The sequence below is a fragment of the Penicillium crustosum genome (assembly GCF_028827405.1).
Source record: "Penicillium crustosum strain IBT 35664 chromosome Unknown utg000002l_segment0_segment0, whole genome shotgun sequence".
Lineage (NCBI taxonomy): Eukaryota > Fungi > Ascomycota > Eurotiomycetes > Eurotiales > Aspergillaceae > Penicillium > Penicillium crustosum.
This window is the reverse complement of record NW_026623123.1, coordinates 3,055,123-3,078,178: the sequence shown is the minus strand read 5'-3', so window position 1 is coordinate 3,078,178 and position 23,056 is coordinate 3,055,123. Positions and strand designations below refer to the sequence as shown.

Here is a 23,056-nt window from a genome sequence, read left to right as displayed (position 1 = left end):
ATATCCCGTAGTCTATGAACATCTGTCCCCACCCATATCACCAGAAATCCCCGAAGATATACCAATCTAATCTAGCGCGTACATCATGCGGAGTAAACAGAATGCACTCCGTAATTGTTATCGGTAAGCGTATCCCGCTCGGAGAGGTCCGACTCGGCGGCTTCGTACATTCGTCCTTGAGCTATCAGGATCGACGGCCGGCTCCAGTTCCCATATCATTTAGCCCAGGGCTCAGAACTGAGAAAGTGGCCCTTTCCAACGTTTAACCCAGCCCGCTCCAACACGAGCAGATCATCTTCCCGCACAGTATCTTGTACGTAACAGATTTGACGGATTTCACGGATTTCACGTTCTTCTTCGGTCAAGCTCACGGCCATGACTCGGGCGCTGGCAGACAAGTCCACCGTTATCTGCACCCGCTGACTGTCTCATACGGTCCGGTATGTGTGTACAGAGTCCAACACAGGTCTTATCAAAGGCTTTGGAGCTGGTTCTGGATCTACGGGCTGGAGCCACCGCCTGAGATAAGACGAAACTTGTCGCAGCAAACCTCCCGTATCGGACATGACTAGTGAGACTATTCGAGATGAGAACCGCCCTTTTCGTGAGAAACCATTCAGCGACAAGCCTATGTCTTTCTTGTCTTGCTTTGTCTTGTCTGCTGCCCAGCGCCTGACCAACACGAGTCTGTCCAGTCCTAATCACAGCTGAAGACACGCTATCAGCAGTGGATACATAGTCTGAATGGCGTGCGCTGTTAGCAGAAAAACACTGGACGGTGTGCTCGTCGCTGGGCGGGTTAGAGCGGGTCTTAACCCAATTCTACAAAAGTTTGATCCCAGATGTGGTACTCCGTACTGTCGGCTATACTACCAAGAAAACTCGCTACAACACACGACAAAACTAACTCGGGTCCTCAATATAGTTAGCATAAATCGCACCATTCCAGGTCCACACACGTGCCACCATAATATATCGATCTTCCACCCACACAAAACAAGGGAACCCGCAAGCAATCCTTGGTTCAGGAAATCACCGTGGAGTCCGCCAAACCCGAATCTTCGATCGCGATCAGGCAATGCGGAGTACATCGTACAATGCCCGCAAACACCATATTGGATATTAATACATGAAACAACTAACGGAGTACTAAAAACCCAGATTAACAAATCCACACCAAGTCGCAACTTGGTACGCCTCAGCCAGCCAGCTAACCATCCAGTCCATGGTCCTGGAGCAAGCCATTCTCCGCCAAACCTACAGTGGAGATGGATACCGAGTGATGAAACCAAAAACAATAGGCACAATACTCCCCACGTGCCTGTGAACTCCTGCCTGAAATGGCCAACAGCACAAAGCGAATTACATAAATCGAGTGTGCCAAGAGCTCAAACTCCCATCTGTGGCACGCGAATGGAATCACCCATCTCCATATAGCTGTTTGCTACCACCCTCATTGGTACATTGCTCGGCTACTTTGTAGCGATGGCATATATGCACATATCTTATGAGAAGACGAAGATGCCGGATGCCGGATGCCGGATGCATCCGGTCGCCGATGTCTATGATTATCGGGCCGAATTTTATACAGCGATGGCTCCGCAAACTACATACCAGCAGTGTTTGGCCCTAATACGGGGGCGCTCTGTGGTGGGTTGGAAGTTTGCGTCACATTGTCTGAGTTCTTCTCGAGTGGATGTTGTTTTTATATTAACAATCGGCTTCAGCCGGCATGGTTGTCCCGAGGTCCTTGAATATCTGTTTGAGAGGTTTCGGATATCTGGTACGGGACCAAGGAACACGAATTGATGTTTCGCATATGAATTTGGAATGAATGTGCTTGTGAATGCATTGCTAACTCTAACGGCAAGATTGCTAGGTCAAAACATAATCTCAATTGGAAGGTTGGAAAGTAACCATTGCGTGTTGATATTGAAGCTCGCCCTGGTTGCAGGTCATGCGTCAAACTCCCCAACAGCACCAGAAAATAAACAACAAAGGGCCTCAGGGATAATAAATTTGAGATCACGCTCCCATTGGGAGTCAGTCTCTTCCTATCATAGAATTTATAATATTTCTCATCATCGACCATGTTTATGGAAGAAAGAGAAAGAGAAAGAAGGAAAATTGCATCAAATGAAAAAATTGGCTCCTCGCATATGGCTTACATAATGAAAGTTTCTGTGTGCGCCGAAATCCTTGGAACCTTCCGTTAAGGGAAGACGGAAAAACTTAATCTCCGGAGCTCAGCATAAAAGGAAATCTCATCCAGCGCCTTTCCTCTTCTTTTCTTTCCTTCTTCGTGCGGCGGCGCAACTCGATAACCCGTGTTGCCTGGACATCTACGGCCATTAGTCTGGCTTTCAGTGATGTAATCAGGTGTCAGTTGCGCCACAGACGAAGGGAATTGCACATTGATTCTTACCTTTATGGGTCTTTCTGATTTCACAAGGATGAGACCTTCTGGTGGGAGTCAAACAAATTTTTTTATATACTTTCGGGTATTTTCCATAGCATTAGACGAAATGGAATCAAGTCATCGAATTTTGCATCACTTTTTACAGCCATATAGCTCTCTTCATTAGGCATAGTTGAACTACTCTACCTGACATAAAGTTGACATCAAATGTTGATCCGTCCAAACTCTGTCTTGGAAAAATCAATCGCACATGACAGCTCACAGTTCTTATCTCCATAGCTTAACGCTTATTTTCTCCAGGGTCTATGTTGTTTACTCGCCAGGCTCGTCACCAATCTTCTCCAGCTTGCCCATAGATCGGTTTGCACCCGCCTCGCCAATGATGCGAATGCGGTCAACGCGCAGCTTCTCGCTGTCCCCATCCCCATCAACGAAGAATACAACCAGCGACGTCACATTCTGGAAATTAACAAACCGCAGGTTGACCGTCGCAGTCCCAGTCTTCGCATCCCAATCACCAGACTGGATCTCCACCTTCTGCACAGGGGAAATGCCATCCGCCTCGTCGAATCCAAGCACATGGGAAGTATTCTTGTAGATGTGCAGGTTCCTAGGACGCATCGGTGTCTCGTCATCGTCGGCATCGGCGTCCGCAGGAGGGAAGGAGGTAATCTGAAGCGAGTGGACCTTCAGTGTCGAGTTGAATGGGATGTATAGCATCAGCTGCTCATCGGTGTCACTCTCGGTCCAATCCGCCTGGCCAGCAGCCTTGCCCTTGCCCTTTCCTGATAGTGCGGAAGGCTTCGAGGTATTGAACAGGGCGCGCGGCTCTGCTGTATCCGTGTCCCGGTTCAACAGCTCCAATCCCTTCACGTCAACCTGATCTGTGATGTCGCTGTAGCCCTTGGCCACTGCGCCGCCGAGCCAGGGCTCGCCGGAACTGCTTCCTTCGCCAGCTCCTGCTGCGTCGTCGGATTGGCTTGCCTCGGATGCGAGCTTCTGGACAATCTGGTTCAGCTGTGTGGGGTTGGCGCCCTTAACTGTTTGGTTCACGCGGCCGTTCTTGAAGACGATAAAGGTCGGCATCCTAAGTATCGTGTGTTTGTCAGTAATCAAGGCAAATATTGTAGGGTTGGATGTGCCCGTCGGGCTAGGTTCTGGATGCTTGGATAAATTGCACATACGCTGTGACGCCGTAGGCCTGGGCGAGCTCTTGTTGGTGGTCGACATTGATCTTGGTGAATGTGATGTGATTTGGGCGGGAGAGCTGGGTCGCCAGCGCGTTATACGCAGGCGCAATAGCTTTGCATGGTCCGCACCAATCGGCGTGGACTATTAAATATCAGGCCAGGGTTAGCGATAGCTCTGGTCGTTCGAAGGGGAAGACAGGGTCTCGGCGGGGCAGGACCGCGCTGCAGCAAATACTTACAGTCGGCGACGACAAGACGGGACGAGGTGAGGAGCGATGTGAATTGCTCCTTCGATGAGATCTCAATGACAGACATGGTGAAGTTGGGAGGGGAATGAGTGTGGAATGGAGGGTGGAAGAGGATGGAAAGATGTGAGGCTGTGTTTTGCTGCCTCCGCATATGTCATCAGCCCCTCTACACAGTCAACAGCCTCATATAAACCACACCAGAGGTTGTGTACCGCTTAATTGTTGTATTATTTAAACTGTCAGTTATTGGATTTTCTTTTGCAATGCAGGATTATTCCAATATGTACTTAAATTCCGAGGTATCAAGTATAGCTGTTTTAGATATTTGAGATATATATTTTTGGTCACAATAAAAATCGTTGCTTATAGAATTTGCCTTTTAACTCTATTTCCCCCAAGGGCAGACAAAATGCAAAACATATATACAAGAAGTACATCTCCATAGATGTAGGACAAAATTTTGAGAAGTAGCTCTATGGTACAGCATTCAGTCTCAGCGTTGGATTCTGAGCTAGGCTCAGCCGGAACGTAGGAGGTCATAGCTGGGATTTAGCAAGGGTGCTTGGGTTTTGTCTCCATCAAAGCGATATGAGTCTAAAAGCGAGTATATCACTTGGTAGGTATGAGCCGTTGGTTTACACAAGACCAACAGGACCGTGTGCACAAACCAGAGGAGACTGGCAGCGACCCAAGTCCAGAAGAAAACCGGGCCATAACAGAAGGATAATGAACATCCGAGCCATTCTCCTGCCTGAACTAACGAGCCTAGTCCCTGGACGAGATAGCCTAGCATAGACATGCGACCACGAGATGCTATCTATCACACAGCGACGATGCATGGGCCACATAGTGGACACGAATTCCGACTGTAGGATAGAGCAGAGATGATTTCCAGGAAAAAGGCGATCTGAGAAGCCATCTCTTCATCCTTCATCGGCCTCAACGGCAAACAGAATCTTCAACCAGAGACTGCACCCGCGACACCCGATAATGATCTCGCCATGCTCGGCTTCCCTCTCCAAATCCTCCTCGTTGACCAGAAACCCGCGCTCGTCACCACACCGACATCCGCGGTACCAGCAATCGCCGTCGCCGCCCTCCGCCTCTTCGCAGGCAAGATCCTCCAAATCCACAATCTCCAAGCCGGTATGGAACACATCGCCGGTCTTCTCCCGTTCCGCGACCTTCAGCCTATCCAGACGTAGAGAGCGATCATATTCAGCGCGAAGGGCGGGGTCCGATAGGGTCTTGTAGGCGGTGGTGATCTGGTCGATGGTATACAATTGTCGCGACGAGTTACCATCGGATCTGGCAAAGAGAGGGTTCGGAGTAGATATGGAGGTAGAGTTAGCCGAGCCGCCTAGCCCGGTCTCCCTTGCGATAGCACCAGCCTTGTCAGGGTGGTGGTTCAGCAGCGCTTTACGGTATGCGATCTTAATCTGCTGCTTGGAAAGGACCGTCGACGAAGACCCCGTGAAGGGAAGAGACAGGATCTCATAGAGATCCACGGCGTGTGTCGTCCTCGTCATGTCGAAAGAATGTATTCCTTTTTCTGTTCAGGATCTGCTCGTGGTATCTGGCTGGTCGCGCTGTTTCCGTGTCCCGCACCGAGTCCTCGAACGACTGGAGGTGCGCGCCCGGCTGTTATAGTGACACCTCGGAGTTTAGCGGAAGTCCAATCGCCTGCATTCCAGGGAATAATTGTGATAATCTGGGGTAGCAAGGTGCTACAAAGCGGGGTTGGTGAGCTTTGTGAGGTTTCCTTGAAGATTTGAAATTGGCGGGCAGCCCTTGCACGCCACTTTGGGAGAAGGCCTTCCGGACCCATACCTGTTGATGTTAAGCGTTGGCTGCATACTCTTTTCTTTCTTTTATTTTCTCAGTACCTCGTCATGACCGTATTTCTTTTTTCTTTTCTTTTCTTTTCTTTTATGATATTCATGCCCTGTATGGATATTCTCTGGAGCTATGCGATCTTTCTGCCAAACCTCGTTCAATGGCTCTATGTGAACCACGCTAATGCTACATCCTACCCAAAACGAAACCCACATGCTGTGAATACAGCTTAGACTACTGGTATATGAAAATATGGAAGGAGATCTGAAGTTCCATTGGCAAGAAGAAAAATAATCTTAGTGAGTAATTACTCGGATATCAAGACAGGTATATAAAAAGGTGATGGGAATATTAGGCAATTTTTGAGCAATCCCCTTACTCAGAAGTCTTGAAGACGAAGCGGTCCTCAGTCTTGAAGGGCACACCGAGCTCAAGGAGCTTGACAAAGACATCAGAGAACTCCTTAAAGAAGGCATCGCTGTCCTTGGCATAGCGCTCGACATGCTTCTTGAAGCCCTTATCCTTGACAAGAGCCATATCAGTGGGCAACATCATGAGAGTGCCAGTGGTCTTGTCAGTGAACTGAGTCGGGCCGTTCCACTTCTTCTGGATCCACTTCTCCTCAACAAGGAGGCGGAAGAACTCGTTGGTGAAAAGGGTAGGGCTGAAGTTCCAGGGCCCGTCAAAGCCGGAACGATCGGTGTGGCATCGGCCCAGGGCATGGGCGCCGATAAGCGCAACCATCTCGCGGTCATCAAAGCCCATGCGGGAGAAGATGTCGCGGATGTGACGTTGGTCCTTGGTGGCATCAGGAAGACGGCCGTCGGGAGTGCAGGCGGCGACGTCCCTGTCCTCACGGCCGGGTCTCCAGGGGATCGTGGGGCCACTCGCCTCCTGGATGGCACAGGCACCACCAAGAGTCCACAGATCGGAGTAAGAGATCCAGGGGAATTGAGCCTTGATGGGCTCGAGGAAGTCGCGGGCAGTCTTGAGACCGGCGTTGGCGCCGTGATCAGACTCCGGGGCGAATCTCATCGTGGCGCCGTTGCTGCCTCCAGTGCCGGTCTCCTTATCATAGGTACCACTTGCGTGCCATGCGAGACGAACCAGGACCTATTAAGAGCAACATTAGGTCTTTAATCTTGGATTATAATGTCGAGCAGACGTGACTGCACTTACGGGAGCATAGCTGCCATCATCATAGTCGGTCTCGTCGGCCAGACGGGAAGCGATAGCGTCGTACACCTTCTGGTAGTCGGCCTGGGTGGGGACGAAGGGCCCCTTGGGGGAGGAGTCGCCGCTCAGGTAGAGGTACGCTCCACCTGCGGCACCGAGGGCACCGATACCAAAGGCCCAGATGCCAAAGGATGAGCTAGACTTCTCGGAGCCAGCTTCTGAAGAATATCCACGACGGGCAGAGGTGCGGAGACCATTGGTGGGGATGGCAAAACGGGCGCTGCGCGCAGCAGGACGGAATGAGGAAGTCGCCGGGGTTGAGCGCAGGAAGGCCCGGGAAACAGTTCTGGCAGCCGAAGCCATTGTGATAAGACAGAGAGGGTGTGTGAGATAAGAAGTCTAATGGGTTTCACGCAGGGAAAAGGAAAGTAAAGGTGGGAGTACAAGTGCAGATGAAGAGAGAATGGGAAGAACCGGGGCATTTGTACTCCTCCTGTCCCATTTCCCAATGCCAGTCCAACCCTGAGCCAATACTTCGGTACATCATACAGAAGCTGCTGGAATCACAGCCAATCAAAGGGGCCACATATGCTATTGCCTCGGCGTTTCGTCTCGTCTCCGCATTCCGGTACATCACCGTACATCATCCCCAGACTTTCACAGTTTTCCCTTTCAACTATACTCTTCATTGTCTTCAAGTACAATACTAGGAGATCATACTTATTGATATGGCAGTATAGACTGACACCAGAGGCATGAGACATAAGTATGTAAAGAGATATCCATACCTGTACTCCGTAGGTATCGCGGAATGGTATTATTAACAGCCAAGCGATGTTTGGTCAATTCCGACCCACTCTCCCGCTTCCGGCCTGCTTACCTGATTCGAAGGGTATGTCTGGGCCTAGCTTGCTCGGTAATAATTCAGGTCTAGATACTACACATCTATATCTATTAAATAAGATGCCAAATAAGCTATTTATTAATCTTTGGGTTCGAGATCCCTTGGAAAAATTGAACGCTTTTGATGGTCTCAATCTTATTACCCATGGTTCTAGCCATCTGATTACTATGTCCATGGATAGGTACGTCGCTATGACAGTGTTTCTGCCGTCAGGAAGCCGGCGAATGCCCAATTTTATATATATCAATGACTGCTCTCATTGGAACAGGAGTTGTCCTATTAGAATTGTAGAGGAAAGAAATACACATACGTATGTGTTGTTGTATGCCCGACTAAATAGGCTTTATTCTCTTCTCTAATCTCGCAACGAACTACCCCAAAGCCTATATTGGTTCTTTCTGGAACCTCTGGGGCTTAAGCTTCCATATTAATTATATTTCGCATATTCCCTTGCTTTTGACAACCAGTCCTTTTGCATGATACTGCGCATGAATCCTCCAAATGTATCCCAGTATCACATATTTACATATGTATAGACCAACTAGAGCGTCGATACGGTAATGAGAAACCACATTGTCTCCGCTTGCCTCATGCCTTTTAGTCTCAATCATGACGTCAATTTCCGCTCTTCTGTACTGAGCAGACCAAAGTCGATCTGACTGCGGTTCAATTTGCATGTGCTTGGAGCAGCATGTATGAAAACAAGAGTTACACGGAGAGACTGTTTAGTTTGGGCAAAGCTGTTTTGTCGGAAAATCATTTAACCGAATAGTCATGTGACATGTAAGGAGAGACTTGAAAGATCTTGTAGGGTGATCTCCGTACTCTGTGCTGTAAGATGATTACTGATTTAGGGCAATAAGTATATTTACATAGTAAATTTGGGAAGATATATTTTCATTATTGGTTGGGGATGTCCGTCGTAAAAAAGTCCTGCTGTTCAATAGATATGAACACCAGGGTGGAGTAGACGCAGCTCTGCTAAAAACTGTTTGGTTTTGATATTCCACGAACGAACGATTAAAAAATCACCCAAGAGACGTCCAGTGCCACAGGTAGGCACCACGCGGGTTATGTGGTTTGAAGTTTATATATAAATGTTGGATTCAAGTCATCAACAATCCCCGACATTAAAGGATTGGATTCTCAAGTCTCCAACACACGAATGATGGTTGAAGAAGAAGATAAAGTGTGAAGTGAAAAGTTTTTATCTTAATATTCATGGCACGTGATTGAACTAGCGTAGTCACATGACAACTCCCTTTTGTATCGAAAATTTCCGCGCAAATTGGAAACTTTTCTTCTTTACACTTTTCCGAACGCATAATCAACCGCCAATTCCTCTATCATAGGATGGTTGGTCATATTGGCGTACTAGAAGATACTCATGGGTAACATTACGACTTCTCGACGGCTCCGAAAAGGCTTCGGCCTTTAGGCGCATTGGTAGATGCGAGTCATTGCTGTCCAGACATGCCAATTATATATATATTTTGAGCTAGTATTAATATACATAGATAATCTTGTCTGTCAATCTGTGTCGGTCCATCCGAAACTGTACGAGCCTAGACTCAAGTCTATAAATATCTAAGACTTCTTAAGTTGTTCTAGAAGATGCTTATAGAGAAAGCTATGCCGAGGAAAAAAAAAAAAAAAAGGATACAGCAGAATGAGATTGCCATCTTAATTTAACTTACTTCAACTCAACCTTGGAACAGTTTAGCTAATATCTTTAAATCCTGACTGTCTCTTGACTCTATTTTTTTAATTATCTGTACTCCATATACTTCGTTAGTGTACATGTATGTCTCATTTGGAATGATCTGCCCCTCGGACGTCAGTTGAACCCTTCTCCGCCTTGGGAACCAGAATTCTTCCCCTATTCCACTTTGTATAACTGCCGCTTCTTCTATTTATTTATTTTATTCTTGTAATTATTATTTTTTGCATCATGGCTCCCGGCCCCAGCAAGCGCGAGCAGGCGCGGAATGAAAAGACCTTGACGGAGCTGATCCGGACCGTTCCTGGCAATGACCGTTGTGCCGATTGCGATGCCTTAACCCCAGGTTCGTCCCTAGAGACCCTTTTTGTTGATCCCACTAATTCTTATTTGAATAGGATGGGCAAGCTGGAATGTATGTCACTGCTTCTTTAACCTTCGAGCGAATCCACAAACTGACTGTTCATCTCCGACAGATGGGCATTTTCCTTTGCATGCGTTGCGCCGCATTGCACCGAAAGCTGGGCACACATATTTCCAAGATCAAATCTTTAACCATGGACACATGGACAGCAGAGCAAGTTGATGTGGGCACAATCAGACACCCTGCAATGGCAAAGGCCACGAGCTGACAAAATGGACTTTGTACTAGAACATGAAATCGCACGGCAACCTCCTTATGAACAAGATGAACAACCCGCGGGGTATCAAACCGCCAATTCCCACCGACATTGACGAGGCCGATGCATGCATGGAACGGTTTATTCGGCAGAAATATCAACACCGCTCGTTGGAAAACGGAAAGCCAAAGCCCCCGAGCAGGGAGGATTCGAGTTACTCCAACCCTAGGGCTATGTCCCCCGTGGAATCAAGAAAGAATAACTACGACATATCCCCCGAGGGTTCTCCCCCTCCGCTTCCTCCAAAGTCTGGAAGGTTTTTCAAGTTTGGTCTACGCTCGTCGTCCTCTACATCAAACCTCCGCCGATTTGGTGGCAAGCCGAAGGTGACCTCGCCAACATCGGAGAATGGAGCCTGGTCACCACCACCATTGCAATCCAGGAAGACGACCGGACTCGGTGCGCCTGTCATCGATGTGACAACGGCATCTTTCGAGGCCAAAATGGCGGCATTGCAGCAGATGGGATTCACCGATGACCGACGAAACGAGATGGTTCTCAAGGGACTTCACGAGGATCTGGACCGAGCAGTCGAAACACTGGTCAGATTGGGTGAAGGGAGCAATCCTGCATCAAGATCCAGAACCCCGGCCGGGACAAGTACTGGTGCATCCGCACATATAGTAATCTCGAAGCCCGAGGCGTCCAAAAACCCATTCCCCGTCACAACCGACAACACATTCCCCGAGGTTTCCAACAACCCATTTGACCGGGTAGTCTCAAATCCAGTGGCCCAGTCGCAAACCCAGCAACCACAGACCACTCCATATAACCCATTCGATCAACTAAACTCGAAGCCGGCATCTACGCAACCTCTAGAATCAGCTTTCCAGGGCCTTCAGGTTTCTCAGCCCTTGTTTCCCCACTCTACCGGTGGATACCCGAACCAGACCAGTTCTCTGCAGCACCCTGTATATCAACAGCCCTACACGCCTCCGGCCACATCGACATTCTCGCAATCTCCCTATGTTACATCGCCTCAGCCAATGAATAACAGCTTCAATCCATTCGATCAGCCACCGCCGCAGCCGCAGGGTGGCTTGGCCAGTCAGACATATCCCAACCCCAATGCGCCGCAAACGAACCCTTTCTTCAACACTGCGCCGCAAAATCAACCCGTGCAGCCGCAACAGCAGCAAATGACGCCGCTCTCAAACCAACTAGGGGGGCTTTGAACCCCCTCGCCATGCAAATACCATGCCAGTTATGTCTTCCGCCTCGCCATTTGGACTAAATGCTCCTTTTCAGGCACAGCAGCAGCAGCAGCAGCAGCAGCAGCAGCAACAGCAGCCATCAAATGGTCTGGGAGCTTACAATCCGTTCCAGCAAGGGTCGGCACCCAACACAGCAAACAGCGCAGGCGGCTATCCCAGCCAATTCCAGACCCACCTGCAGCCCCAACAACCGCAACAACTCATGCCCCAACCCACTGGAATGGACAAAAATAGCATTCTTTCATTGTACAATATGGGTCCTGCGCAGTCTACTATGACATCCATCTCCGAGCAACCCCAGCAACAGCAGCAACAGCAGCAACAGCAACCTCAGCAGTTCCAAACTCAAACCCCCACAATGAATTCATACTCTCAACCATCGAACCCATACACCTCCATCCCCCAGACCCAGCAAGCCACAAACTTCCAACATCAGCCCCAGAGCCAACCCCAGAGCCAGCTCCAACCCCAACCCCAACCTCAGCAAAACTTCCAACCCCAGCAACCTACCGCCAACGCCCAGCCCGCCACATCCAACAACCCATTCTTCGGCACCGCGCCCGCCGGCAGCGGGTCCGGCCTTGCTGCACAAGCAGGCATCAACCCATACCAGCAGCAATCCTCAGGGCTAGGAATTGGCGGCATGAATGGCCAGCCCGGAGCCGGAACTGCCCCCGCCACTACTCCGGCCATGGGAACCAACAATTCCCCATTTTCAGGAATGAGCAGTCCCCCCTTTGCAGGAGCGAACAGTTCTCCATTTGCTGGAGGCCAGTCCCCCTTCTCAGGCCCGCCGCCCACAAACTCGGCGTTCCCACGGACACACATGAGCCAGCCGAGCGTTGATGTGAGCGGCATGCAGAAGGGTCGTCATAGCCCTGATGCCTTTGCTAGTCTGAGTGCTCGCTACGGTTGAGTTCTATAACTTTGGCCTTGGATCGTATATGGATGGCCGCGCAATGTGAATATGGATATTGACATGGGAATTGGTTTTCCTTTTCATTTCCACTTTGACTTTTATACTAATTTGGATATAGAAGATTGACGAGACGTGTTATGGTTGTGCATGTCTGGCGCATTTTCATTGTCTTTTTACCACTCGTTAGATTTCTCTTTTCTTTAGATCTCATTCCCTGTTGTCCATATTTTTTTTTTTGTTTATTAAAAGATTCCTTTGATTTCTGGTTAGCGAGTCAAAATAGTACATAAATGTTGTTTCTTGTTACATATGAGTTTTGAAATAATATATTACTGGTGAATCAATACAGATTATCATACTATAGATCTATAACTATATGTTCAAAGAAAAGTGGAGACATAAAAAGGAAATAGTAAGGAAAGGTGGAAGACAGAAGCTGAAGGGAAGAAGAAGAATCCTTGCAGCGCCACATATATAACACAAATAGCTGGAGAAGAACCGGGAATCGGTGATCTCAAGACCACAACTCTGCTTCCGTAGGTTTCCTCTTAGCTCCGCCCAACCAAGACGGCAACTTAGAAAGCCGATCCGACGCCCAAGAAGGGAGCCAACCTGGCTTCTGTTTCGCGAATGAGAACTTCGCTACAAAGCTCTCCCAACGAGTGGGGGGCCGCCAAGGCCAAAACGACGATGTTTGTGCAGGTGACGAGAAAAGAGAGCCCGCTGAACGTTGCCAAGGCCAAGACAGCGGTGCTTTTGGAGACAACGAGAAAAGAGACCCTGCTGCACGTCGCCATGACTCAATCAATGAAGGAGGCGATGGGGACCAAGGCGTCGAAGACGCGTGGAAGCCCATCCATGACTGCTGTTTCTGCTTGCGGCCCTCTTGCTTGAAAGATTCTACGATACGATCGAATTGCTCATCTCGGCTTTGCTGCACTTGGCGTTGGGCAGTGGAGCGCCAGGCGTCCTGCTCTACCGTATCCAGGCACCAGACTACGACGTCGCCGCGACGACGCCAGTCGTCGTGCCAGTCGGTGTTGAAGGTGCGCCAGCACTCGTCATAGTGGGAGCTGCGCAGCAGGGGGTGGAGGGTTGGCTCGAGTTGGGCGAAGAAGATGAGGTAGTCGGGCCAATCATGGCGTGGGGCCTCATCGGGGGCATTTCCTGACAGAGAATGGTGTGCGGGAGAGATGTAGCTGGGTCGTCGAGGGAAGTGACGGAGACCACCAGCCATGTTCTGGTGTAGGAATTGGTCCGGGTCGTCGTAGAATTGGTCTGCTTCATCTCGGTAAACGGCTTTCTGGGTTGCATTGAGATCGATCGGTGGCTCGCAGGAAAGGGCCCAAGCGTTAATTGTTGGGTAGACTAGATGGGAGCGCCAGGGTGTGCTGTGGCAGGGCATTAAAAAACCAGCAGAGATTCCGGTTTCAGAGGTGGAGTCTGTTCCTCTTTTTGTTATCGATGCTGAGTGTGTTTGGTGCTGCTGACGGAGATAGGAGAGGACCTTAATAGTTCCCGATGCGTGATAGAGAGTTGTGTACAGCGCAATGACCACGTTTACAAGAACGAGAAAAATGAGAATCAACATGCGGGGAGTATAACGCGCGTATGCCGGCGAGTAGATGGCTGGGTAAAAGAACTGCACCAAAGGTGGCGCGGCTAAGATGTGCAGACATGGTAGCAATGGGTAGATGAAGCGAACTTCCTTGTGAGAAATCAAAGAGAGGACAAATGGCATCACAAGGCAGACTGTGGCCAATTGTGCTCGGATCGCTGTTTGTAAACTGTCTCCCACCGTAGATTTCCGAGCCGTCAAGGTTGTGTATAAACCAATCAGCGCAGCAGGCAACAAAGTGGTGAGTAGAAGCGGATAGCCCTGTGAGATATAGTAATGCCAGTCATTGCTGCCGTAGAAGACAGCCAGTGACTGGGCGATGTTGAAGTATAGGAATCTGAGCGGTGGGAAGGTCCAAATTCCATAGAAGAGACGGTCTGCAACGGTAGACACCGCGAGAATTGCCGATCTGTCAGATCAAAGGTCAGCTGGTTCCTTAACAGGAGGTCATATTACTTACCCGCAAAGTATAACTTCAAAAATGAGGATCTTGCGCTGGGGCCAAGACGTCCGAAGCCAAGCGAGGCCGGCCAGGGTTGCCCAAACGAGAATGTTAGTCGGCCGCAGGATACATGCGAGCGCCGCCAGCGGCAGGCATTTGTGGAAGCTGCAAGTAGCGTCAGTAGCTGTTGTCATAAACTCGGAGGCCCAGTCATACCCAATAATCACACTTCGATCCCGGTCCGTACCCCTCATTTGATTGCCAGTCTTTTTGCCGCGGCCATCGCCGGCTGTAGAGCCTACCGACCATTGCCATGGCCATAGTTCCAACGCGACAATGGTGATTGTTGTTTCAAAACAGTTCGACAGGGTCCTAGTTGAGCAGAACCATTGCCAGGGATTTAGGACTGTTGCGACCAGCTGTTGAACAATTAGCATGCGCTTTTTCCTGCCTAGAGAAATTCCAAAGTAACGCGACACATATATCACATACCGTTGTCCAGGATCCACGGGAATCATTTCCATAGACGCGAACTGCAAGCTTCCACGTGTAGAAATCACCAATTGCCGCCACAACGGCCTGCGCTGTCTTCGGGGCGGCAACTAGGAGCTCTGCGCGCGTGGCCGGGGAGAGGCTGAGGGTGGAGGCGAGGAAATCGGCGGTTTTATAGAGAGCGGCGAAGAAGAGAGGATGTAGTGAGGATCGGAGTTGGTGTCGCCATTCCTAGGAGCAATGTTGAGGTTAGCCAAACTCAGGTGCTCACGCGATCGCATTCACTCACCCATGTTATCCAGGCCCCTTGGCCTTGACCGAAGGCGATCTCCCAGGCTGGTTCCAGTGACTGAAAGTATTCATCTGGTTGAAAAAAGGTCCGAACTGCGAACGCATTGACGAGACGGAAGGCGATGAGGAAGAGGAGTATGTTTTGAGTGGGCGCGGGGGAGTTCGAGGCGCGCGCGGAAAAGTTCGTGTAGGCATGATCAAGGGTAAGAATATTGTAAGTACTCATTCCCTTCGTACATTGCGCTCGGAGGTTCAAGATATCTGACCTCGCGAAGCGCATGAATGAACATAGACAACAAAGGAGAGAGGGCGGAAGAGGGTCTCACTCCGAAACTCGAACTATTCGAGTGGACTCATTGGCTCTACACATTTTCAACCCTTTTGTCTTGGATTTTCTTTCAATGATAATTGAATCTTTATTTGAGGGTATATAATTCTTTATTTCACTATGTTTCTCTCCAAACTTCAAGTATTACATGTATATATATACTATATTTTTTTATATTTTTATTCTTGCCCTTCAATAACCGAAGTATGACGTGCATTTTTTCCATACCACACTTAGCCTCTCTCTTCTGAATTAAATTAGACCAATAATTAATACCAGGAAGATGATCCTAGAGCATATTTAACCAATGAACGAATCAGAAATGGTGGTTATCAAAGCTAATGGAGCCCGTGTAGGGTAATCCTGCGCATAGGGAACAACATCGGCACGACCTGTACTTAGCGGACATGGGCTCTAACAAGTCTAACACTTAACGGCATAGCGGCTGTACAAAGAGAAAATTCCCCTTACTTATATAACTTCTCTTATCTTCCATATTTATTTGGTGGAATTTCTTCAATTTCTTCAACTTCAACTTCTTCAAATTCATCTTCTCTCTCTTTTACCCCATTGCCGATCCCCCCCATCGCCTCCAACTTCCCCCAACTTCTTAGCTCTCCCCGCAATCCACCATGGCTACTAACGGGTCTTTCTCCCACTACCATGCTGCCTCTTCTGCTGAGGCCATTGAGTCCGAGAAGGAATATGCTGCCCACAACTACCACCCTCTTCCTGTTGTCTTTGCCCGGGCTCAGGGTACTTCGGTCTGGGACCCTGAAGGCCGTCACTACCTTGACTTCCTCTCCGCCTACTCTGCCGTGAACCAAGGTCACTGCCACCCCAAATTGATTGCTGCATTGGTAGACCAAGCTTCGCGAGTAACTCTGAGCTCCCGTGCTTTCTACAATGACGTCTTCCCCCGCTTTGCCAAGTTTGTTACTAGCTACTTTGGTTTTGACATGGTGATGCCTATGAACACCGGTGCCGAGGCTGTCGAGACAGGTATCAAAATCGCCCGCAAGTGGGGATACAAGGTCAAGGGCATTCCGGAAAACAAAGCCGTTATCTTGAGTGCAGAGAATAACTTCCATGGGCGTACAGTAAGTGAATTGTGACCCCTCCCTGTTACACCCGTGAAGGTACATCGGTGGCTGATTATGCTGACCCCTTGCATTAGTTCGCCGCCATTTCCCTATCCTCCGACCCTGAGTCACGCGAGAACTATGGCCCTTATCTTCCCGGTATCGGATGCACGATCCCAGGAACTGAGAAGCCCATCGCCTACAATGACAAGGTAGCTCTACGTGAGGCCTTCGAGGCAGCTGGCCCCAATCTCGCTGCTTTCCTCGTCGAGCCTATCCAGGGTGAGGCAGGCATCGTTGTCCCCGACCCAGACTACCTGCAGGAGGCCCGCGCACTCTGCGACAAGCACAATGTGCTGCTGATCTGTGACGAGATCCAAACTGGTATCGCCCGCACGGGTAAGCTGCTGTGCCACGAGTGGAGCGGAATCAAGCCCGACCTGGTCTTGCTCGGCAAAGCCATCTCGGGTGGTATGTACCCAGTTTCTTGCGTGCTGGGTAGCAAGGACGTCATGCTCACGATCGAGGCCGGTACCCATGGTTCGACCTACGGCGGAAACCCACTTGGCTGTGCCGTTGCTATTCGCGCGCTTGAGGTCGTGCGCGAGGAGAACATGGTGGAGCGCGCAGAGCAGCTCGGCCACTTGTTCCGGGATGGGCTGGTGGCTATCAAGAGCCCGGTCATCCAGACAGTGCGCGGAAAGGGTCTGCTCAATGCTATCGTCATTGATGAGTCAAAGACGAATGGACATACCGCTTGGGATCTGTGCATGTTGATGAAGGAGAAGGGTTTGTTGGTATGTATCCGAGTCCCCACTCATTAAGTTTTATTCGGGGATCGCTGACTCTTATATTCTCCAGGCCAAACCTACCCACCAGAACATCATTCGGCTTGCACCTCCACTGGTCATCACGGAGGAGGAGATCCAAAAGGCCCTCGGCATCATCAAGGAGGCCGTGACAGACCTCCCCAACCTCAAGGGCACATCCGAGGACGAGATTATCCCTCCCGCGGAGAAAAAGGTCAAGATTGACCTTGAAAACTAGATGGAGCTATAAAGAACGGGACCTCTGTAGGTGCCACAGATCACAGCCGCAACCCCCAAAGCCGCGTGGGAAATCCACGATCTGCCATAAGCCATGCATATCATATTCTCTGGATTAGGGCTGGCTACATGTGATTCCCATTGGACACAAGCTTGAGATGACTAAAATGTCCCTATCTGGCACATTTACTGTCTTGGATTTGCTTGTTATCCCACGACGTGATGATGGAATGGTTTTCCTTTTTTTTGCCCCTTCCTTTCTCGGGCTCAAAACTTGTATGTCATAGGGCAGAATGGATCATAACAATTTTGATTGTGAACATAGTCTGCTAGTTTGTTAGTGAAATTGTAAGAAGTTAACATTGGTTAGAATCAATAATAACAACAAAAATAATGATAACAAATCAGCCCCCACAACTCACCCGAGGTCCACTACCCGTACGACCATATAGACATTAGTAATCCAAATGTCGGCGAACGGGAATGATGAAGTCCGTGATGCCGACTGCCGGTGACTACAAACCAACAAAGACACCAGTCCACGGTTGATAGTGAAGTTCTAAGCGAACGCATGTTTGTTTCACTTGATTGATTTTGGTTGGTTTGCCTTTTGATGTATCATGACAGGCCCAACAAGCCCCATCTTAGGAAGCTTGGCCCTATTAGGTGGATTATCATAAAAGGTCCGGACTTCCGTCTGACTTTTTCTTAATACTCCGTTCTCGTTGTCGTATCTATAGCCATTTAAAGGCCCCTTTCAATATATATCTCCTCGGTTCTTCCTAATTCCCTGATTCCTTATTTCCTTTAATTCCTAATCCCCGACACTATCTCCGCTTTCCGCATTCAGCATCTCGGGGCCGTCTCCACATCTGTTATTACTCCCATTTTTTTCCCCATTACACCTCGAATTTCTAGAACACTGCCCAAGTGATCTAGATTCGATAGCAGATCAAAGTTCAGCATGTCGGCGCCCGAGCCGCTACGTGAAGTAGTGGTGGCGGATGACAAAGTCCAGGCCAATGCCCCCTCAAGATCGGCATCCGAAGAAGCGAAGGTGTCCGATCTGGACGTGCAGCCTCAAAAGAAAAATGGTATCGCAGGCTCAATCCGCTGCGAATGCAAAAGATCCCTTCTGTCCCAACGGAGCGATCTGTATCGCATGAATATGGCGCTTCCATTTTTAGTGTTCTGTCCTTCCAATGGATGTCCCCGTTGATGAAAGTGGGTTATCTACGTCCACTCGAATTGCAGGATATTTGGACTGTCAATCCCGACCGTGCCGTTGACGTATTGTCTGGTCGATTAGACGCTGCATTGGAAAAGCGCACGGAGAGTGGCATTAACCGCCCGCTTCTCTGGGCGTTATATGACACGTTCAGATTTGAATTTCTGCTCGGCGGCATCTGTCAGTTCTTCAGTTCGCTGTTGCTGGTTTTTGCGCCGTATTTGACGCGGTACTTGATTGCTTTTGCGACGGAGGCTTATGTCGCACAAAAGGCTGGCCAGCCGGCGCCTCACATCGGCAAGGGGATGGGGTTCGTCCTTGGTATCACCTGTATGCAGGCACTGCAGAGCATATGTACGAATCAGTTCTTGTATCGGGGCCAAGTTGTTGGTGGGCAGATTCGCGCGGTGCTTATTTCTCACATCTTCAACAAGGCTATGAAATTATCTGGTCGTGCTAAGGCAGGAGGACAAGCTACCCCCGAAGAAGTCAAAGCCTTGGAGACAACCAAGGATGCTCTCTTAAAGCCCGGAGAAAAGGGGAAGAAACAGAAACCTGACACCGCGATTCCTGCACCTGGTGGCATTGCAGGTGATGGCCGCGGATGGAACAATGGTCGCATCACTGCTCTCATGAGTATTGATGTGGACCGAATTAACCTGGCTTGCGGCATGTTCCACATGATTTGGACAGCACCCATCTCCATTATAGTAACACTTGTCCTCCTATTGGTCAACATTGGCTACAGTTGTTTGTCCGGGTACGCACTGCTGATAATTGGAATGCCATTTTTGACTTTCGCCGTGCGATCTTTGATCACCCGACGACGGAATATCAACAAGATCACAGATCAACGTGTATCTCTCACTCAGGAAATTCTACAAGCTGTGCGCTTCGTGAAATACTTCGGTTGGGAGAGCAGTTTCCTCGGCCGTCTGAAAGAGATCCGTGGACGAGAAATCCGATCCATCCAGACACTGCTTGCGATCCGAAACGCCATTCTTTGTGTGGCGATGTCTATTCCTGTTTTCGCCTCGATGTTGGCTTTCGTTACCTATGCGCTGTCAAAACATGACTTGGACCCCGCTCCGATTTTCTCTTCGTTGGCGCTGTTCAATTCTCTGCGGATGCCGTTGAACATGCTGCCAATGGTCATCGGTCAAGTGACCGATGCTTCGACTGCTTTTAATCGAATCCAGGAGTTCTTGCTCGCCGAAGAACAAACAGAAGATATCGAGCGGGATCAGAACATGGAGAATGCAATCGAGATGGAACATGCTTCATTTACCTGGGAACGCCTTCCGACAGATGAAAAAGATGCAGAAAAAGCCGGAAAGAAGGCAGCTGCACACCCTGAACCAACAGAAAAGTCAATACTTAAAGAGGATAACGCCGATGAAACCCCCATAGAGCCGTTCAAACTCAACGATATGACCTTTGAAGTTGGCCGGCATGAACTGTTAGCCGTAATTGGAACAGTCGGTTGTGGCAAGAGTTCCTTACTCTCGGCTCTGGCGGGCGATATGCGTGTGACCGATGGTACTGTACGTCTGAGTACCACACGCGCATTCTGTCCCCAGTATGCCTGGATCCAAAACACCACCGTGCGCAACAACATTCTATTTGGGAAGGAATATGATGAGGCTTGGTATCAGCAAGTTATCGATGCATGTGCACTCACTCCAGATCTCGAGATCCTACCGAATGGAGACCAAACCGAGATTGGAGAACGAGGTATCACTGTCTCTGGTGGACAGAAACAGCGGTTGAACATCGCCCGAGCCATATATTTCAATGCGGAAATGGTGCTCATGGATGATCCTTTGTCGGCTGTCGATGCACACGTTGGTCGTCACATCATGGACAAGGCAATCTGTGGTTTGCTCAAAGATCGCTGCCGAATCTTGGCGACGCATCAACTCCATGTGCTCAGCCGATGTGATCGAATCATTGTTATGGACGCGGGCCGGATCAATGCGGTTGATACATTCGAAAACCTGATGCGCGACAATGAGGTCTTCAAGCGGCTGATGTCTAGTTCTCGACAGGAGGATATGCAAGAGGAAGAGGAAGAGGTTGTGGACGAAGTCACGGATGAAATAGACGAAAACGAGCCAAGCCCCAAGAAGGCCGCCCCAGCAAAACCCGCAGCAGCCCTGATGCAGCAAGAAGAAAAGGCCACCGAATCCGTTGACTGGAGTGTCTGGAAGGCGTATATCCAAGCCTCCGGCAGTTATTTCAATGCTGTCATGGTATTCATCTTGCTCGGCCTCACGAATGTCGCCAACGTCTGGACTAGTTTGTGGCTGTCCTACTGGACTTCTGACAAGTACCCGGGGCTGTCGACCGGCCAGTATATTGGAATTTACGCTGGACTGGGTGGCAGTGTTGTTCTCTTGATGTTCTCTTTCTCGACCTATATGACCACGTGTGGTACGAATGCTAGCAAGACTATGCTTCAGCGTGCGATGTCTCGGGTGCTCCGCGCGCCTATGAGTTTCTTCGACACCACGCCACTTGGACGAATCACCAACCGTTTCTCGAAGGATATCCAGGTGATGGATAATGAACTTTCCGATGCGATGCGTATCTATGCCTTGACGATGACTATGATTATCTCTATAATGGTCCTAGTCATAGTGTTCTTCTACTACGTGAGTAATCTTTCCCTTGAAATGTCTTGGGTATTTGTGGTGCGAGATTTGCTAACCCCCTTTAGTTCGTCATCGCACTTGTTCCTATGATTGCACTGTTCCTACTAGCTTCGAACTATTACAGAGCGTCCGCCCGTGAGATGAAGCGCCACGAGAGTGTCTTGCGCTCAATGGTGTATGCCAGATTCGGCGAAGCCATCACAGGAATCGCATGCATTCGAGCATATGGCGTAGAGAACCAATTCCGCCGCACCATTCGAGACTCGATCGATGTGATGAACGGGGCCTATTTCCTCACTTTCTCCAATCAGCGTTGGCTCAGTGTCCGACTCGATGCCGTGGCGACTTTATTAGTCTTCGTGGTCGGTGTTCTGGTTGTCACTTCTCGGTTCAATGTCTCGCCCAGTATTTCCGGGTTGGTGCTGTCTTATATCTTGGCTATCGCACAGATGCTCCAGTTCACGGTTCGTCAGCTGGCCGAGGTTGAGAACAACATGAACGCCACAGAACGTGTTCACCACTATGGTACTGAGTTGGAAGAGGAAGCGCCTTTGCACCTAGCCGAGGTGTCATCTAGCTGGCCCGAGAAGGGCCACATCGAGTTCAGCAGCGTGGAGATGCGCTACCGGGCTGGCCTTCCACTCGTCTTACAGGGCCTCACCATGGACGTGCGAGGAGGCGAGCGCATTGGTATTGTCGGCCGCACTGGCGCCGGCAAATCGAGTATCATGTCTGCACTATTCCGTTTAACTGAACTATCAGGGGGTAGCATCAAAATTGATGACATCGATATTTCCACTGTCGGCCTCCACGACCTTCGATCCCGCCTTGCCATCATCCCCCAAGACCCCGCTTTATTCAAGGGCACGATCCGCTCGAATCTTGATCCGTTTAATGAGCACAATGACCTCGAACTATGGTCTGCCTTGCGCAAGGCGTACCTCATCGAACAAGAACAAGAACTCGAAGGCGAGGAACTGCCAAGCGGGCCAGCCAGTGGAGCCACTACCCCAGTCACAGGCAGTGACGTGAAAGCGCGCCCGACAAAAGCACTCACCCTTGAATCGCCTGTCGACGACGAAGGCCTGAACTTTTCTCTAGGCCAGCGGCAACTGATGGCCCTCGCCCGGGCGCTGGTCCGTGACGCACGTATCATCGTTTGCGACGAAGCTACCTCTTCCGTTGATTTCGAGACCGATCAAAAGATCCAGCATACTATGGCTCAGGGCTTCGAAGGGAAGACTTTGCTGTGTATTGCGCATCGCTTGCGCACTATCATCCACTATGATCGCATCTGTGTTATGGATAAGGGTCGGATTGCTGAGATGGATGCACCAGTTGTGCTGTGGGATAAGGCAGATGGCATATTCCGTGCCATGTGTGAGCGCAGTGGGATCACACGCGAGGACATTCTCAATACTGACTGAGATGATTGATGTTTTGAAAATCAGTACATAATCTCTACACATCATACATATAAAATACTAAGGCACGTCAAAAGTGACTATTAATTAATACATACACACATACGTATCATCTTTCAATTCTGCATCTCTACATTATTCTCTA

At 49.6% G+C, this 23,056-nt stretch overlaps 8 protein-coding genes across 8 annotated transcripts; 4 read left to right on the top strand and 4 right to left on the bottom strand.

Annotated features, from left to right (window-relative positions):
• Positions 1 to 2,731: 2,731 nt before the first annotated feature.
• Positions 2,732 to 3,924, bottom strand: N7487_004670 (thioredoxin-like protein 1; the record flags this gene model as incomplete). Its single annotated transcript, XM_056872417.1, has 3 exons — positions 2,732 to 3,506; positions 3,604 to 3,751; positions 3,849 to 3,924. 3 exons carry the CDS (start codon positions 3,922 to 3,924, stop codon positions 2,732 to 2,734), a joined length of 999 nt encoding a protein of 332 aa, XP_056730137.1.
• An 856-nt stretch (positions 3,925 to 4,780) lies between these two features.
• On the bottom strand, positions 4,781 to 5,386 carry N7487_004669 (uncharacterized protein; the record flags this gene model as incomplete). Its single annotated transcript, XM_056872416.1, has 1 exon — positions 4,781 to 5,386. The coding sequence occupies one exon, from the start codon at positions 5,384 to 5,386 to the stop codon at positions 4,781 to 4,783; it is 606 nt and encodes a 201-aa protein (XP_056730136.1).
• A 651-nt stretch (positions 5,387 to 6,037) lies between these two features.
• On the bottom strand, positions 6,038 to 7,320 carry N7487_004668 (peroxidase). The gene is made up of 2 exons (XM_056872415.1): positions 6,873 to 7,320; positions 6,038 to 6,806 (listed from the first exon to the last, which is right to left on the bottom strand). The coding sequence occupies exons 1-2, from the start codon at positions 7,230 to 7,232 to the stop codon at positions 6,069 to 6,071; spliced, it is 1,098 nt and encodes a 365-aa protein (XP_056730135.1). The 5' UTR covers positions 7,233 to 7,320; the 3' UTR covers positions 6,038 to 6,068.
• Positions 7,321 to 9,724: 2,404 nt separating this feature from the next.
• On the top strand, positions 9,725 to 11,348 carry N7487_004667 (ADP-ribosylation factor GTPase-activating family protein; the record flags this gene model as incomplete). Its single annotated transcript, XM_056872414.1, has 4 exons — positions 9,725 to 9,839; positions 9,892 to 9,908; positions 9,970 to 10,080; positions 10,146 to 11,348. 4 exons carry the CDS (start codon positions 9,725 to 9,727, stop codon positions 11,346 to 11,348), a joined length of 1,446 nt encoding a protein of 481 aa, XP_056730134.1.
• Positions 11,349 to 11,370: 22 nt separating this feature from the next.
• Positions 11,371 to 12,303, top strand: N7487_004666 (uncharacterized protein; the record flags this gene model as incomplete). The annotated part of the gene is made up of 1 exon (XM_056872413.1): positions 11,371 to 12,303. The coding sequence occupies one exon, from the start codon at positions 11,371 to 11,373 to the stop codon at positions 12,301 to 12,303; it is 933 nt and encodes a 310-aa protein (XP_056730133.1).
• A 517-nt stretch (positions 12,304 to 12,820) lies between these two features.
• gpi10 (putative glycosylphosphatidylinositol-alpha 1,2 mannosyltransferase) lies at positions 12,821 to 15,429 on the bottom strand (the record flags this gene model as incomplete). Its single annotated transcript, XM_056872412.1, has 5 exons — positions 12,821 to 14,333; positions 14,385 to 14,531; positions 14,583 to 14,785; positions 14,859 to 15,089; positions 15,148 to 15,429. The coding sequence occupies 5 exons, from the start codon at positions 15,427 to 15,429 to the stop codon at positions 12,821 to 12,823; spliced, it is 2,376 nt and encodes a 791-aa protein (XP_056730132.1).
• Positions 15,430 to 16,109: 680 nt separating this feature from the next.
• car2 (ornithine-oxo-acid transaminase) lies at positions 16,110 to 17,606 on the top strand (the record flags this gene model as incomplete). The annotated part of the gene is made up of 3 exons (XM_056872411.1): positions 16,110 to 16,577; positions 16,655 to 17,356; positions 17,421 to 17,606. 3 exons carry the CDS (start codon positions 16,110 to 16,112, stop codon positions 17,604 to 17,606), a joined length of 1,356 nt encoding a protein of 451 aa, XP_056730131.1.
• A 963-nt stretch (positions 17,607 to 18,569) lies between these two features.
• N7487_004663 (ATP-binding cassette transporter YOR1) lies at positions 18,570 to 22,914 on the top strand (the record flags this gene model as incomplete). The annotated part of the gene is made up of 3 exons (XM_056872410.1): positions 18,570 to 18,677; positions 18,734 to 21,487; positions 21,553 to 22,914. 3 exons carry the CDS (start codon positions 18,570 to 18,572, stop codon positions 22,912 to 22,914), a joined length of 4,224 nt encoding a protein of 1,407 aa, XP_056730130.1.
• Between the last annotated feature and the right edge of the window lie 142 nt (positions 22,915 to 23,056).